Raw genomic sequence first — 18105 nt, 5'->3', positions numbered from 1 at the left:
CAATGTTCTAACTAACATTTTTCTGGTACACTCTCTGGACCGGAAAAATACAGAATCTTGGATTTGTTAATAGACTTATAACAGAAAAGACATTATCCTATTATAAGATTGTTCTTAAAGGAAAACCTTTAAAGTCGGATTATTTCCTGAGCTAATATAGAAAGGAAGATAAGCAGTGGCCTTTTGAAATTTACAGTTTATACAGTCAGTCCCATGCAATAGTTGGCAACACCATGTCCTAGGAGAAGCAAATCCATGAACGCAAAAGCAGATTTCACAGGCTACATTTTTCTTCTTTATTTGGGCCATCATGTGGAAGACAGATTATTTTCCAAAACAATTAAGTACTCTCATCAATTAGCCAGCTAGAGTATCAATCCTGAAGGAAAAATGTAATAGGCTCTTCTGTAAGTGCCAGTTGTCAAAAACTGTCAGAGTTAGTCAAACCTTTTTCATGTTCCAATCAAATCACAAAATGAGTGGAAAGTCACTGTATAAAACCCATAAAGATGCATTACTAAATGTCCAATGTTACATAAAAACTATAAATAACTCTGTACTTTTAGGGTTTGCTTTTTTTTTTTTCCAGCTTGCTTTTCTTGAAGTAATAATGATGTTCTGCTTCAGTTAATAAAGTAATTTTGGAGCTGCCTAGCGTCTAATCCACATATACTTTCTGTGTGGACTAAAGATGGCAAGTAATAATCAAATCAGAATTATAAGCATTCCTTGGAGTATCTGTCATTAACAATTTTTAAAATTAAGAGAAGAGTATCAAGGATAGTGAAGGCTAAAAAAAGTAATCACCAAGCTTAATAATCTTACAAATTGATTTTCCTTAGGGGAATAAAATGTTGTTTCTGTGAGGGACATCTAGTCTTTTTCAAATATTTGAAAAGGAATTCATACTCTGGTTAAAGGAACATCACTCGCTACTAGCTTAAAAATAACAAGCCAGTAGCCAACACTGAGCAAATGCATCTACCTTAATGTTCAAAAACTGATTTATTGAATTAAGAAAGGTTTGTTTCCACACTGAAACACAGCCTTTCCTCTTTTAGATCTAGTGGATCTAGTTGTTGATCTAAAGGCACAAATGATGGGCAGCCCGGGTGGCTCAGCGGTTTAGCGCTGCCTTCCGCCCAAGGCGTGATACTGGAGTCCCAGGATCAAGTCCCACATTGGGCTCCCTGCATGCAGTCTGCTTCTCCCTCTGCCTGTGTCTCTGCCTCTCTCTCTCTGTCTCTCATGAATAAATAAATAAAACCTTTAAAAAAAATAAAGGCACAAATAAGAATTCTGGTAGCTGATACTTGTCCAAATAGGAGGATAAAGTAACCTAAGGACCAGATTCAAACCACATAATAATATTAAAATGCTTCTTTTTTTCTTGAAATTAATTAAAAGGAGTTTCTTTTTTTCCCCTAACATTTTATTTATTTACTTGAGAAAGAGAGTGAGCGGGAGGGAGAGAGGGAGAGACAGAGAGAGGGAGGGAGAGCTCAGGGAGAGGGGCAGAGGTAGAGGGAGAAGCAGGCTCCTTGCTGGTTAGTAAGCTCTACTGGATGCCAGGTCTCCATCCCAGGACTCCGGGATCATGACCTGAGCCAATGTTAGATGCTTAATTGACTGAGCCACCCAGGCGCCCCAAGAAGTTTCTTTCCACACTTTATTGGTAAGTTCTTCGTTGCTCTGATGGATCCCATCTCTTCTTGCGATAGCTCCTAGAGTTACCAATACTCTCCCATGCTGGTAAGTTTCTCTGATTACCAAGAAAGAAGCTTTCAAACAAAAAGTAAGAGTAGAACCTACTTGGAAACAAAGAGATCCCATAATCAAGTTTGTATGTTTTGCACAGGGTAGAAACAACTTTTTCATTGAAATGTTTTTTGCCTCTTACTGCCATCCCAGGATAGCTAGCTACAGAGAACTAACCCAAGACTGACATGCTAATAATCTAGAATAATCTGAAATCTGAGTTTTCAAATCTAAAGGGAAGACATTTCATTTTTTAAAAAAGATTTATTTATTTTGCTTTTTCTTAAAGATTTATTTATTTATGATAGACATAGAGAGAGAGAGAGAGAGAGAGAGAGAGAGAGAGAGGCAGAGACACAGGAGGAGGGAGAAGCAGGCTCCATGTCGGGAGCCCGACGTGGGACTCGATCCTGGGACTCCAGGATCGCGCCCCGGGGTCAAAGGCAGGCGCTAAATCGCTGAGTCACCCAGGGATCCCAGATTTATTTATTTTAGAGAGAGAAAATAAGCATGGGGCAGAGGGACAGAGGGAGAAGTCTCAGGCAGACTCGTGCGGAGTGTGGAGGCTGATGAGAGCTCAGGACCCTAAGAACATGACCTGAGCCCAAATCAAGAGTTGGATACTTAACCAACTGTGCCACCCAGGCACACCTAAGGGAAAGACATTTAAATAAGTATAATGAAACTGAAATGAAAGGTACCATATGAATTTCATCTTTCTTTAAGGAAAAATCAAAGAAGTTTTCAAGTACTCTGTCCAAATGAAGCAGAAATTAGAAGCACTTTGGACTCTTGAATTTCACTTGGAATCCTATTGTAGCTTTTTAGCACATGATAATTTCTATATTCTATTACTATTTTTTTTAATTTTTATTTATTTATGATAGGCACACAGTGAGAGAGAGAGAGAGGCAGAGACACAGGCAGAGGGAGAAGCAGGCTCCATGCACTGGGAGCCTGACGTGGGATTCGATCCCGGGTCTCCAGGATCGCGCCCTGGGCCAAAGGCAGGCGCTAAACCGCTGCGCCACCCAGGGATCCCTATTACTATTTTTTATATTTAAAATAACAGTCCGTAAGACCTAAATACTATAATAGATTTTGAATGAAAATAAGTAAAAATCCTTAAATTTAATACTAGAACATGAATAGTTAAAAAATAATTTGACACAATTATATAATTAAAAAATAAATAGCCATCATATGTGCACCAAGTTTTATTTGTCTTTAAATAATACAGACAGAACAAATATGTTATTTAAAATAGTAAATTTTCTTGAATTTTACAGAAGAAAGAGAAACTGAAGTGAAACTGTAGGAATTGCTGAACTTCAGATAAATGTTTCTTCAAAACAAGAGATATTAGTTCCTAAAAGATTCCTCTAAAGTTAAAAAAAGATTAAGAAGAACATTAAGCCATTGGGTTATTGCATTAAAAAGAAAACTACATGCTTCTTAATGGACATATGCTTACATTTATGGAGAGTAAACGTAGTCTCCTGTCTCATAAAACTCCTAAGACACCACTGATATCTAAACTAAGCAAAACAATAAAAGCTGTTTTCATTTTAAAAAACTTTAAAACCTAGATCTAACTTATTAACATTTTCTTCCAAGGAAACTTAACAGGGAATGCTAATCTGAAAGCAAAATGTTGTACAAATTACTTTCCAGAAAATAAATACATTATGGGATTGTGCTTACACAATTTATATTACATCTAGTAATATCAACTAAAACCTCAAATGATGACACATGAATTCAGAGTATCAGCCGGTCCTCTCCTCCCTCCTGAATTACCTGACCAATGGAAGTTTGGCTTTGTTGTTTCAGAAAGCACTGTTTCTTACATTCCATCAACTGTTCAAAATCACGCCACATTTTTGCTTGTTTCATGTTTGGACCATGACTTTCTCGTACAGCTTTTTGTTTTTCTCGGAGTTTCTACCATTAAAAACAAAACAAAGCAAGAATGATTAAATCTCAGTTACAGGGATTTACTTCTATTGTGATCATCACAAGAATATGATATGGTGTACATCTGATGAATAACAGTTAATGAAACCAGGTTCTCCTGAGATGTATGAAGACTAAGATGATAAAAATTAAACTGATTATAGACGTAGGAAGCCTTAAGTTAAAAATAATATGAAAATAGAAAGGGAGGGAAAAATTAAAGGGAATCAGCAAAGTGAACAGTATCATGATATGTTAAAAAGAATGAGAAGTTTGGAAGTCAGAAGACTTTGGTTTCAAATGTGGCTTTGTCACCAGCTGGTATTACTTCCATTTGTTGGAAGTAATACCATTTCTCTGGAACTCAGTTTTCTCAATTGTCAATTAAGGTTGATAATAGGGGATAATTATAAAATTATCTGCGTTATAAGATTATTTTTTCACATGACATAATAGATCTGGAAATACTTGATAAACTATCATATATGTTGTTATTATTATTAAATATTATATTCTCTCCTGAATCTGTGTGTGCTCTATATGCGTCCAAATAAATCAAATTGTATGTATATATTCCTCAGGAAGAAGGTTTTGTGATTTTTTAAAAAAGTACAGTACTAAATAGGCCAAGTCCTTCTCAGAATTTTTTTTTTTTAATTTATGATAGCCACACAGAGAGAGAGGCATAGACATAGGCAGAGGGAGAAGCAGGTTCCATGCACCGGGAGCTCGACGTGGGATTCGATCCCGGGTCTCCAGGATCGCGCCCTGGGCCAAAGGCAGGCGCTAAACCGCTGCGCCACCCAGGGATCCCCTGTTTTTATTTATTTTTAAGTAGGCTCCATGCCCAGCATGGGCTCAAACTCATGACCCTGAGATTCAGAGTCTCATGCTCTACCAACTAAGTGAGCCAGGTGCCCCCAGAATTGTGTTACTAATAGCCTGTATGATTCCCTTTGTCAAAACTGTTCTACTCAGACTCTAAAATTATAAACAAGAAAACCTTCAATAAATTGTAAATATATACTTTGGTTCAACCTCAGGGCAAATTCAGAAAGGGTGACTGAAAGGAGGCACAGCAGAAAGAGGCAATGAGAGGAAGGAAAGAAGAGGAGAAAGTAGGCAGGTAAGCAGAGGAAAACAGAGATGATGATAGTGCACACATCAGGAAACGCAGTGTGACAGAAATGCACACAGTGACACTGAACGTGAGAAACCCCCAAGGACAGAAAGACAACCAAAGACACGGAAACAGGTAAGAGAGAAACATCCCCATCCTTTCCTCTCTTGGCATATGATTGATCTCATAGTTAGTTGATTTAAGGACACAAATGAGAAGTCTGGTCATTGGTACTTGCCCAGATAATAGGCTAAACTAAGCTGAGGACTAGATTCAAAACACTCTACTGAAGACTGCCCTCCCCAGCTATGGCTAATATCAGCAAATAGCAACAGAAAGCAGAGCAGAATTAAGAAAACAGAATTTGGGGGTACCTGGGTGGCTCCATCAGTTAAGCACTTGCCTTCAGCTCAGGTAGTGGTCCCGTGGTACTGGGACCAGGGGTCCAGTCCCTGCTTAGTGGGGAGTCTGCTTTTCCCTCTCCTTCTGCCCCTCCCCATGCTTGTGCCCCCTCTCTCTAAAAAAAAAAAAAAAAAAACTTAAAAAAATAGAATTTAAATATAGCCAGCAAATTTTTGACACAATACCTGGCATGCAAATACATCTATTTAAGTCTATGTTACAAAAGAGAGAGAGAGAGAGAGAGAGAGAGAGAGAAACCAAGAAACAGACTGAACTATAGAGAACACAGAGGGTTACCAGAGGGCAGATGGGTGGGAGGATGGGTTAAATAGTTGATGTGATGGGGACTATGGAGTGCACTTGTGAGGAGCACCAGGTAGTGTATGCAGTGCTGAATCACTGTTGCACACCTAAAACTAATGTTACACTGTATGTTAACTGGAATTTAAATAAAAACTTAAAGTATCTGACAAATATTTTTGTCCTAATGAACTAAAACAAAAGTGGTAAGTCAGATCAAGAATTTTAAGAGTTCTTAGAATGATTTTAAGATTAAGGTACTACTTAGCTATAAATGTTCTTATGTTATTGGAATAATTCTTTGCCAAAAATCCCAACAACCTGTAAGTTATTTAAAGAAACCGAAGACAGGATGTGGGTACCATCTGTGTCAGAAACATTAAATTTAATGTGCTTCATAACCATGTGTATTTGAAACCTTTAAATTTATGAATGCAATTGCCTTAGTATATAATTTATTTTTAATATTACTGTTTTGTTGATAGTTGAACAAAAAATACTCGTCACAGATTTCATTGCTCTTTAAAGAGGAGGTGGTATAATAGGGGTGAGGGAATTTATAACTTTCAGTACAGTATTCCACAGTACTTGATAAGGCAAATTCTAGTATATGGTAGTGTGAATCGTAGCACTATTGGCTGGTATAATTCCAAAAACTCAGTTGGCGTGAGGAGGGCTGTGGATGTCCAGTCTATGCTGGTTTCAAAGACTTTGGCTATCATGACTTTGAAAGGCTAGGTTTGGTGTTTTAGATCTACTCTAGCAAGGAGAGGATTGAGGAACTGTTTCTTAAACGATACAGACTGACAATTGGGGGATCAGCTAATCAATGGCTCCTTTTGCTAAAATACACTTGTCAGACTGCTGCTACCACTTTTGCAAAGATCCTGCAGTAAAACGCCACACTGTAATTAGCAATTACATTTGGGTCTTTGAAAGGATTCAGGTTTGATAAATATTTCTCTACACAAAGCATCTATCCACATACTTTTCAAAACAAAAGAGAGGAACGTTTTCATATGAGAAAATATATTACCTAACATGAAATGTTTGGATGAAAGCTAATTCTTGATAATCACACTAAATCTTAAAACCCAAAAATCTCTAGTGATTGTTTACAACTTGATTAAAATATATGCTTTCAAACATAAAATTATTTCTTTTTTTCCTTTTGAGTGTGGCATGTCATCCCATAAATGGAAGAAGGCGCACAGAACTCACAATATCTCTGATAGAATGAAGGAATCAGTTTTAAGGTTTCCTTTCATTTTTTATTTACATTAACATGATGGGCATTTATTCACAAATCACAAAGAAAGAACAGATGAACACTTTTTTAGAGAAATGGCCAATTCTAGGTTTGGAACAAGACATGTACAGGACAACTCTGGAATGTTTTGTCATACCAGAAAATAAGCCATCAAAGTCTAGCAGGATTGTTTCAAAAATATTTCAAAAGGATTCAAGAGACTTCCAGTAGCCAAACATGGTACAATTTGAGCACTGACAGGAATAGTAATTAAAATAGATCAACACATATCTAATAAGTTAAATCTAAGATTCATAAAGATACTTGTCAAGGATGTTTAAAAAAAACTCATCATTTTGAAAAGCAGCAAATAAGCAAATCAAGCAGTTATTCTGCCTTTCTTATATGAACTGTACCTTAGGGTAACTAGGTAGTTGATAAGGAGTTGTTCTTTACAGAATTATTCCAGCCAATAAATGAAGAAGGAACAACATAATTAGAAAGTCATCCTTTTGCAATCTCTAATGACTTAATGGATCTAGGAAGTGATTTCATTGGCTGCCTACATTATAAAAACAGAGCTTCTGGACAGAGTATATACTACCACCTATAAAGTATGTTTTCCAAATATCGAATCATATTTAATCAAGCCTATAGATCTACCTACCAATTCACAGGACATACTGGGGACAGAAGAATATGTAGTTGACACCACAGGGATGCATTAGCAAAGTTCAGGATGTTGGAAACGCATCAGGACAATAACCAGTTTTTTTTTTTTTTTAACTTTCCAACAAATAAATTGTAAAGAAAAAAGATGAAAGAGTAACCTAGAGAAAGAGACTTAAGAGCTATATTAACTAATAGCACTGTATGAACTCTTATTAGGATCCTGATTCAAACAAATATACCATTAAGAAATTGTGAGACAATCAGGGAAATTTGAACATTGGGCATTTGGTATTATGCAATTATGTTAAATTATTTTTGGCATGATAATGGCATGTGGTTATGTTCAAAAACAGCCTTTATGATACAAACTGAAATATGACCAAAAAAATAATAATAAGATCTCTGAGATTCACCTAAAAATGAGTTGGGGTGGGAATGGATGGGACTATAGAAAAAACAAGACTGGTCATGAGTTTAATTATTGAAGTTGACTGATGGTTACACATAAATTCATTACATTATTTCTCTACTTTTATTAGACTTGAAATTTTCCATAATAAATGTCTTCATATGGTTTTCTAGAGATTTTATTTATTTGAAAGAGCATGAGAGTGAGAAAGAACATAGAGGGAGAGGGAGAGGGAGCAGAAGAAGCAGACTCCCTGCTGAGCAGAGAGTCGGATATGGGGTTCGATTCCAGGACCCTGAGGTCATGACCTGAGCTGAAGGCAGGCACTGAATCGATGGAGCCACCCAAGTGCCCCTGTTTTTTAGTTTTTAAAGGAGTCTTTTTCAAAAGACTTTACAAAAGTCTATTTAGTAATTATGTTATTGTTTTCCATACCATTTATTTTCTAAAGTTTAACTTTAGAATATTACTTAATAGGTTTATGGAAGCCAATTCAGTGCTTATATAAAAGCAGAGATACATGTATATTTTTTAATTAACAATTCAAACCAGAAAATGTAAATAAAGGTGCATCTGGGTGGCACAGCTGGTTGAGCAACCGACTCTTGGTTTTGGCTCAGGTTGTGATTTCAGAGTCATGAGAATGAGCCCCACATTGGGCTTTGCATTCCGCGTGGAGCCTGTTTTAAGACTTTTTCTCTCTCTCCCTCTGCCTCTCTCTGCTCCCTCTAAAATAAATAAATAAATAAATCTAAAAAACCAAAATGAGGAGTGCCTGGGTAACTCAAGTAGGTTGAGGGTCTGACTCTTGATTTCAGCTCAGGTCACAATCTCAGAGTCATGAGATCGAGTCCCACTTGGGCTTTGTGCTGAGCGTGGAGCCTGCTTAAGATACTCTCTCTCCTCCCCCTCTGTCCCATACCCCTGCTTGCACTCTCTCAAAAAAAGAAAAAAGAAAATGTAAATAAGGATGAATAATTTTGCCATCAATCGAGTCAGACCAAGAGCTTAATTATACAATGCATTAAAAATGAAACAAAGCCTTATTTTTCATTTGTACTTTCAGAATGGGCAAGCTTCAGACTCATGATCATTTGAATAGAAATTCCATATATAGCCATTATTTTTAAAGAAAAACTACAGCTAAACAATCCCTAACTAGGGTGCTACAAATTTGACTTTCTTATTAGAAAAACTAATAAGAAATTTCAATTTTCAATAGTGAAACTAAGAAACATAAAATGGTGTTTAGTGAAGTGTGGTTAGCCTTCACTATGCAACTCAGATTTAAAATCATTGAAGATAATCTTAGAACTCATGTAGGTAATTTAATTGAAAAATTTTAAACTACCTATTTCAGTTTGAATATGAGGAAGTGAACTCCAAAGTGGTTAAGGGGCTTGTTCAGAACTACAAACCTAGGACTGAAGCTAGCCTACTTGATGACTGGTCCTGAGTTGTTGATAAATATAGATTTTTTAAAAAAGATTTTATTTATTCATGAGAGACACAGAGAGAGAGAGAGAGAGAGAGAGCGAGAGTGAGAGAGAAGTGCAGAGGGAGAAGCAGGTTCCATGCAGGGAGCCTGATGTGGGACTCGATCCCAGGACTCCAGGATCACACCCTGGGCTGAAGCAGGCGCTAAACCACTGAGCCACCCAGGGATCCCCATAGATGTTTCTTTTTAAAAAAAAGAACGACAGAGCTGGTATTTTTAAAATTACTGTCAAATGTGTTGCTTTATGAAGTCAATTAAAATAATCAATGAATTAGGTCATTTAAGTCCTGGTGGTCAAGGCCTTTACTATCTACCACCTCTTCTACTAGGAGTGTCTTAGAGAACTGAGAAAACAAGACTTAATCACATATTCCTGCTTTCATAAGACTGGCAGGGAAGGAGCTGAATATGGAATAATAAGGAAGGTTTTTTGATTATGTGTGTTAAATGAATCAATGTGAAGGGCATGGACCAGTGTCTGGATCACAGTAATGAGCTTTGTCTTTATTAAATAAATAAATTCATACTTATCTCATAAAGAGATACCTGAGTATTATCTAAAAAGTTATAGTTTATTACACGTGGCAGTTTTGTTTCTTATCCAGAACTTTCTCATAAACTCCTTGTTAATTTTTTTTTTTTATTTATGATAGTCACAGAGAGAGAAAGAGAGGCAGAGACACAGGCAGAGAGAAGCAGGCTCCATGCACCGGGAGCCCGACGTGGGAATCGATCCTGGGTCTCCAGGATCGCACCCTGGGCCAAAGGCAGGCGCTAAACCGCTGCGCCACCCAGGGATCCCAAACTTCTTGTTAATTAAAACTAGATTTGTTTTTCTCCAAAAATCCATGTGCTTTCACTTTTGTATACACACACTCTACTCATAAATTCCTGAAGAAGAGTCTTCATTTTTGCAAGAGATTAAGAAAGATGCAATTTCCCTTTGAAAACTGTACTATAGGGATCCCTGGGTGGCGCAGCAGTTTGGCGCCTGCCTTTGGCCCAGGGCACGATCCTGGAGACCCGGGATCGAATCCCACGTCAGGCTCCCGGTGCATAGAGCCTGCTTCTCCCTCTGCCTGTGTCTCTGCCTCTCTCTCCCTCTCTCTGTGTGACTATTATAAATAAATAAAAATTAAAAAAAAAACAAAACTGTACTATAACCTTTTAAAAAGAATAATATTAAAATCATGCACTAAAAAAATAAAAAATAAAATAAAATCATGTACTAACAGCCTGAATTAGACACACTTAAAAAAATAAATAATATATTCCTACCTTGCCAAGGTTTTCCTGTTCAGCAATATTTTTTGTATACTGCTCCCTAGGAAATCAACATAATGATTTAGCTTCAATTTTCTTCAATTGATTTGATCATACAACTAAATTATAAATTAACTTATCAATATAAACATATTAGACAACATAGTTTAGAGTATTGGAGTCAGAATGAAAACCATTACCAAACACACTCTTTCCCCATCTTTTGTCAATTCTTCTAGTAAACAGTAATTTATGGGGAAAAAAACCTACAAAACACTGCATAAGAAATAAAGAGAATTAAAATGTTGAGTACTATTTCTGGTTAATTTACACTTAAAACAATGGTAACACATTTGCTTAAGTTACACTTTATTTTTTTAAGTTCTTATTTATTTAAGTAATCTCTACAACCAAGGTGGAGCTCGCACTCACAACCCAGAGATCAAGTTGCATGCTTTTCCAACTAAGCCAGATAGGCACCCCAGTCACACTTTATTTTTGAAGAGGTTTGTAGAAAGGAGAAAGGATACACATTTTATTTTTTATTTTAGTTTTTAAAAAAGATTTATTTATTTATTCAGAGAAGGAGAGAGAGGCAGAGACACAGGCAGAGGGAGAAGCAGGCTTCATGCAGGGAGCCCCATGTGGGACTTGATCCCTGGTCTCCAGGATCACACCCCGGGCTGTAGGAGGCGCTAAACCACTGCGCCACCGGGGCTGCCCTTTAGAATACACATTTTAAATTAATATTATATAACATCTAATCCTGCAATTCTACTTCTAGGAAGTCATCCTAAAGAAAAATTCTCATAACTAAAAATATATGTAAAGACTGTTTACCTCACCATTGCTTGTAACAGTGAAATCTGCAAATAAACTATGTGTAAATAGATGGGGAAATATTTAAATAAATTATGGTACATCCATTCAAAGGAATAATATAGACTTGTAAAAAGGAAGGGGTAGAGCTATAAATACTGAAAGAGAGAATTTTAGATAAATAATTAAGAGAAAAACTGTAGGGGATCCCTGGGTGGCTCAACGGTTTAGCACCTGCCTTCGGCCCAGGGTGTGACCCTGGAGTCCTGGGATTGAGTCCCACATCAGGCTGCCTGCATGGAGTCTGCTTTTCCCTCTGCCTGTGTCTCTGCCTCTCTCTCTTGTCTTTCATGACTAAATAAAATCTTAAAAAAAGAAAAACTGTATAAGTAATTTAACCTGATTTTTGTATACATATACATACAAGATTTTCCCATGCATTTGCTAACACACACACACACACACACACACATGCATGGGAAAGGAATATGGAGTAATTATATATCAAAATATTTTTATTTATTTATTTTTATTGTTTAAAGGGTATTTATTTATTTATTTATTTGAGAGAGAGAGAGAGAATAATTGCAAGTCGGGGGGGAAGGAGCACGGTAAGAGGGACAAGCAGACTGCTCTGAGCCTAGAGCCTGACAGGGGCTCAATCTCACAACCCTGAGATCATGAGGTCAGCCAAAATCAAGAGTCAGATGCTCAACTGACTGAGCCATCCAGGTGCCCCTACACCAAAATATTAACAATAGGCATGACAATATGGACAACATTCAGTTTTTGTGTACTATACTTCATAATGGTCACTATTATTTTTACAAGCATTTCTTTTGTAAGCTAAAGAAACCCCAATAATTTTCAAGTAAAAATAAAAAGATACAAATAATATTGTATTGGATTTTTTTTAAAGATTTTATTTATTCATGAGGGACACAAAGAGAGAGAGAGAGAGAGAGGCAGAGACATAGGCAGAGGGAGAAGCAGGCTCCATGCAAGTAGCCTGATGTGGGACTCGATCCTGGGTCCCCAGGATCACACCCTGGGCTGCAGGCGGCACTAAACCGCTGTGCCACTGGGGCTGCCCTGTATTGGATTTTTAAACAAAAGTATAATTATGCATATATTTTTTTTATGATTTAAAATTTTTAAAAAGTAATCTGTACACCCAACATGGGGCTTGAACCTACAATCCCAAGATCAAGACTCGCATACTCTACCAGCTGAGCCAGAGAGGCGCCCCAAAAGTATAATTATATTGTAATGCTCCATAAGACAAAAAGTGATACTCAAAGTGTTAAGGACAAAGATTGAAGGATGAGGACAAAGGAACCAATAATAAAAAGAAGATAAAAGAAACTTTAGACTTCAAATTTAGAAAAAGACAGTGTTTTTGTGTAAAGCTACATCGTAGTAAGAAGTTAAACAGCACAAAACTGGAAATGTAAGAAATCATAAACCACAAAGAGAAATTCTAGCAGCTTAAAATGAAGGAAGATTCACATTCATGTAGAAAGGGAGGTAAACGTGACTAGACTGGAGAGAATGGCAATCAAAAGTACTCAAAGTCCTTGGAGTGCCTGGGTGGCTCAGTTGGTTAAGCGCCCCACTCTTGGTGTTTTGGTTCAAGTCATGATCTCAGGGTTCTGGGATCCAGGCTCCCCTCGGGCTCCGTACTCAGCACAGAGTCTGTTTGAGACCTTCTCTCCCTTTCTCTCTGCCACTTCCCCTGCTCCCACTCTCTCTCCCTCAAATAAATAAATAAATCTTAAAAAAAAAGTACTCAAAGTCCTTAGAGAGCTGGATTGAAGGCAGAATTTGGACATGGAAATGAGAGTGGAGGGGAATAAACACAAACTTGATGAACTTTTATTTTGACCTTAAAATTTATGAGATACTAAGTCAAACTGTTTACCTTTCCGGCTTTCCAGTAAAAATAGCTAGGAGATTGTAAATGATATATTCCTTAAGAACTTACTTAAGAGCTATAGTTTGGATAGCTTTATTTACTTATTTTTTAGCGAGGGAGTATAGGGACAGAGGAGTATAGGGAGGAGTATAGGTACAGAGAAAATCTTAAGCAGGCTTGAAGCTTAGGGTGGAGCCCAAGATGGGGCTCAATCGCACAACCCTGAGATCATGACCTGAGCTAAAATCAAGTCAGTGGCTTGAGTCACACAGGCACCACAAGTTTGGAGAGCTTTAAATAATTCAATTATTACCCTAGGACTGAGAAATGTCCAAACTGTTTTAGAATTTTCATTTATATTTTAACAAGAAGACAAAAGCTCATGCTCTTTTACCATATTACACTAATATGTAATTATTTTAATTTATTTCATGAATTTATCCAAGAAATAATTATGGAGCATCTGTTACATACCAAGCATGCCCTGGGGTTTCAGGAAGAGAACATAATACAGTGCTTGTCCTGTTTCCTGTCCAATTTCCAAATAACCGCTGCATGTATTATATTTAATTTGATCTTTGGTAGTATAAATTGTTCTCCTTATTTTATAGATGAGGAAATGATATGCCCAAGGTCACAAAACTCAGGACTGGAAAAACCAGGTTAGAAAGAAAATTTTAGGGGCAGCCCTAATGGCGCAGCGGTTTAGCGCCACCCGCAGCCCACGGTGTGATCCTGGAGACCGGGGATCAAGTCCCATGTCGGGCTCCTCGCATGGAGCCTGCTTCTCCCTCTGCCTGTGTCTCTGCCTCTCTCTCTCTCTCTGAATGAATAAAAAAATAAAATATTTAAAAAAAAAAGAAAGAAAATTTTAGGAGTCCCTCTTTAGTACTTTGAAATAAAACATGCTGTCCCTTCAAATAAAATTTGTAGACAATTTTTTTCTTAGACCTTTGGTCTTACTAAAAAATATCATAAAAGTAGAAAATGGGATAACAATAAAAATATTTTGTCTATAATAACAATATTTTAAACATGTATTGATGAGTTTAGAGTATAATTAATTCCATTTTATTTTATTTATTTTTTATTTTTTAAAAGATTTTATTTATTTATTAGACAGACAGAGAGAGAGAGAGAGAGAGAGAGAGAGGCAGAGACACAGGCAGAGAAGAAGCAGGCTCCATGCAGGAGCCTGACATGGGACTCGATCCTGGGTCTCCAGGATCACACCCTGGGCCAAAGGCGGCTCTATACCGCTGAGCCACCCGGGCTGCCCAACTGCATTTTATTCATAATATTCTTATGTACTACTCTCGTCAGGGCAAAATATTTTTCTTTTCTTTTTCTTTTTTTAAATTTTTATTTATTTATGATAGTCACACAGAGAGAGAGAGAGAGAGAGAGAGAGAGAGAGGCAGAGACATAGGCAGAGGGAGAAGCAGGCTCCATGCACCGGGAGCCCGACGTGGAATTCGATCCCTTGTCTCCAGGATCACGCCCTGGGCCAAAGGCAGGCGCCAAACCGCTGCACCACCCAGGGATCCCCAAAATATTTTTCTATAGGAAAACAAAAGAATGGTAAAGGTTTATGATGATTTTTCAAATGATGAAGAAGAATATCTGGCCAGAAAACCAATATAGTTCAGGGGGAATATTTCCTTCTTTATTATTTATATTGTAATGGAAGAAATGGAACTTAATTTCTAAAACTTCTTTTTTACAAGAATAAAAGTAACTTCTCACATTTATAAAATGTTACCACTGACCATACAAATTTATTTGAGCAAAGGTTATATTCAAAGAATGTGAATGAGTACATTTAATATGTGTAATATGTCAGAATACTAGAAAAAATATTGTTCTATTTATAGGACATTTTCAGTTTGGCTTGCATTCCAGGGCATTTTAGGTTTAAAAAATTAGACTCTGCAACATTCCGTTTACTAGATTCCTTTTTTATAACATTGATATATACGCCACTAAAAATCTCAACTGCAATCTAGAATAAATGTGAATCCTTTATTTTAAGTTCTTACTGGATGGTAAAGTTAAACATCTATCTGAATTGTGGTAAGGGGCAAAGACAGCTTATCTTGTTCAATTACTGCATTTTGTCACAGCTAGCAATTCAACTATAAATGTATTTTTTTTAGGCAGAATTTGATTTATTACAGTATGTTACAAACTTGGATTATCAAAAAAATCACCATATAAGGGCTACTGGTATTTACACATCCTTCCTTGTTTTGAAGGCTGGCACACTACAAACACACAGCTTCTAGCTGAAATACAAGTCACATACTACACAATGAGCAGGCAGATGACAAGAGTCCAGGCCACGTGGGACTTAAAAATAGATCAATTTTAGGGCTTATAAAAAAGGAACCATGAAATTATATGTATTCCTGGGGGCAGAGAATGGGGAGTTATTGTTTAATTATTACAAGAGTTTTTTTGTTTGGAATGATGAAAAGGGGTTGTTATTATATACCAGTGATCGTTGCACAACATTGTGAATGTAATCAATGCAACTGAATTATATATTTAAAACTGGTAAAAATGGCAAATTTCATGTTGTATGTTTTTTTGACATGATAAAAAAGAAAAGTAAGCAAGCCAACAAGAAAATTACGTGTGTTCCTACTTAGGTAGTAGGGCTGGATTATCCAGAAGATGTTCAGCAAGATTTAATCCTTTTTTTTAAATAAAAGATTTTATTTTTTCGAGAGAGACAAAGAGAGCACAAGCAGAGGGAGAGGGAGAAGCAGACTCCCCGCTGAGCCCCCACCAACACGGGGCTCGATCCCAGAATCCTGGGATCATGACCTGAGCCAAAGGCAGACACTTAACCAACTGAGCTACCCAGGGGCCCCAACAAGATTTAATCCTAAATAATATCTTAGTATCTGCTTATTTAAGTACCCCTAATCTTAGTAATTTAGTAATTCCACCTTGTTTATAAAGCTTCTATAGGAGACAGCCATAAAATAGAATGAAATCTTGCCATTTGTATTAACATGGATGGAGCTGGAGAGTACAATGCTAAATGAAATAAGCCAGTCAGAGAAAGACAAATGCCATATGATTTTACCCATATGTGGAATTTAAGAAACAAAACAAATGGAAAAAGGGAAAAAGAGGGAAAAAAAAGTGAGAGACAAACTAAGAAACAGACTCGTAACTATAGAGAACACACCAGAGGAGGAGGCAAATGGGGGATTGGGTGAAATAGGTTATGAGGACTAAGAGTATACTTATCATGATGAGCGCTGAGTAATGTATAAAATTGCTGAATCACTATGTTGTATAACTGAAACTAACAGAACACTGTATGTTAACTATACTGGAATTTAAATTAAAAATTTAGTAAAAAAAAAAAAAGTGTATGGGTGGAAACATTAAGTAACTCAAGGTAGAAACAACAAAATTACTCACCTAATTGCCTTTCTTTTTTCTTGTTGATCAGAAGAGACATATGCCTTCATTTCATCGGTAGCTCGACGAAGCTGTATTTCTAGGTTCTAGGTGGAAAGACTAAGGTTTAGTTAAGTTCTTGATCCAGAAAAATCTCAGAAAAGTTTTTGATCCACTTTCTTTGTTATACCTTAATCATACAATTTGTGTAATGGTATCTACTTTCTTCTTGAAGACATTCTTCGCGGAGTCCTCTGACTTCCTACAATATATAATTTTAAATGGGCAACATTATTGAAAGAATAATAAAATACAGAGAGGATGACCTTAAATGTACAGTAAAATGCCATAAGCATAATTTTTTCTTTTTTGATTACAATTTTGTTTACCAGAGGTTACAATCTTTTCTAGAGACTACTTATAACACTCTAAAACTTACAGCTTCAGTTATTCATTTATTAAGTACCTACTGTGTGCCCAACTCCGTGCTAGGTGCTGAGGACACAGTATGAACAATAACACAGATTCCTGCTGTCATTCAAGTAGAAGAAACAGGTAATGAAGTTACTTTCAGATAGAAGTGAGTACTATGAAAAAAGGCAGCAGTAGACTGTGATAGGGTGACTGAACGGGCAATATTAGATAAGGTGATCAGAAAAGACCTCTAGAAGGAAGTAGCATTTAGCCTGAGACCTGATGATGAAAAGGAGAGATCAAGACAAAGAGTTGGAGGCAGATTGTTCCAGAGAGAGAAGAGCTATAAGCAAAAGCCATGAGGTGAAAATAAGCTTGGCTTGTTTGATGTGCAGGAAGGTGGCCAGTATGGCTATGGCTCTGTGGATGAGGACCAGAGCACATGGACCACAGTTTAGAAGTTAGATTTTAAGAGTAACTGGGAAGCAGTGGAGGGTGGCCTAAGATTTCTATAGGTTTTTTTGGCTCTCTATGGAGGAAAAAACCTTAGGAAGGCAAGGATGGAGGTGGGAGAACAGATCTGGGTTACTGTGGGAATCTAAGAGATGCATGATGGGGACCTGGACTTTGTGGTTGTGGTACAGATGGAGCATTCAGTGTGCACACATCAAGCCTGAAGGAAAAAAGATATCTGGAGCTTAGGAGACTGGCTCAGGGGATGAGGGTAAAGATTTGGGAATCATTTGATATTGGTGTAGTGAAAACATGCATGCATAGGCAGTTTCTGCTAAATTGTTAAAATAAAAACTATCTTCTTACCTGTTCTAATTTGGACCGATTGCTTTCAAGGCCTGCTGCACAGCTATCATACTGGGATTTCTTTTCATCACACTCCTGGGTTAGTTCCTAGTAT

General features: G+C 37.0%; 1 protein-coding gene across 11 annotated transcripts in view; it reads right to left on the bottom strand.

Moving 5' to 3' along the window:
* IFT81 (intraflagellar transport 81) overlaps positions 1–18105 on the bottom strand; it is a 112802-nt gene that overhangs the window by 19989 nt on the left and 74708 nt on the right. For 4 of the 11 annotated variants that reach the window (XM_077875558.1, XM_077875567.1, XM_077875560.1 and 1 more), the window contains exons 15-19: positions 18012–18098; positions 16969–17040; positions 16800–16885; positions 10643–10688; positions 3559–3702 (exon numbers count right to left, since the gene is read on the bottom strand). In XM_077875558.1, the coding sequence (XP_077731684.1) occupies positions 3559–3702; positions 10643–10688; positions 16800–16885; positions 16969–17040; positions 18012–18098 (435 nt within the window). Of the gene's footprint in view, positions 1–2960; positions 3703–10642; positions 10689–16799; positions 16886–16968; positions 17041–18011; positions 18099–18105 lie in introns of those variants that run through there. The other 7 variants (XM_077875562.1, XM_077875566.1, XM_077875561.1 and 4 more) reach the window with 7 other exon arrangements.

Source organism: Canis aureus, chromosome 27, assembly GCF_053574225.1.
Source record: "Canis aureus isolate CA01 chromosome 27, VMU_Caureus_v.1.0, whole genome shotgun sequence".
NCBI classification, from domain to species: Eukaryota; Metazoa; Chordata; class Mammalia; order Carnivora; family Canidae; genus Canis; species Canis aureus.
Note: the sequence above shows the minus strand (reverse complement) of the source record. Positions and strands in the feature narration are given on the sequence as shown.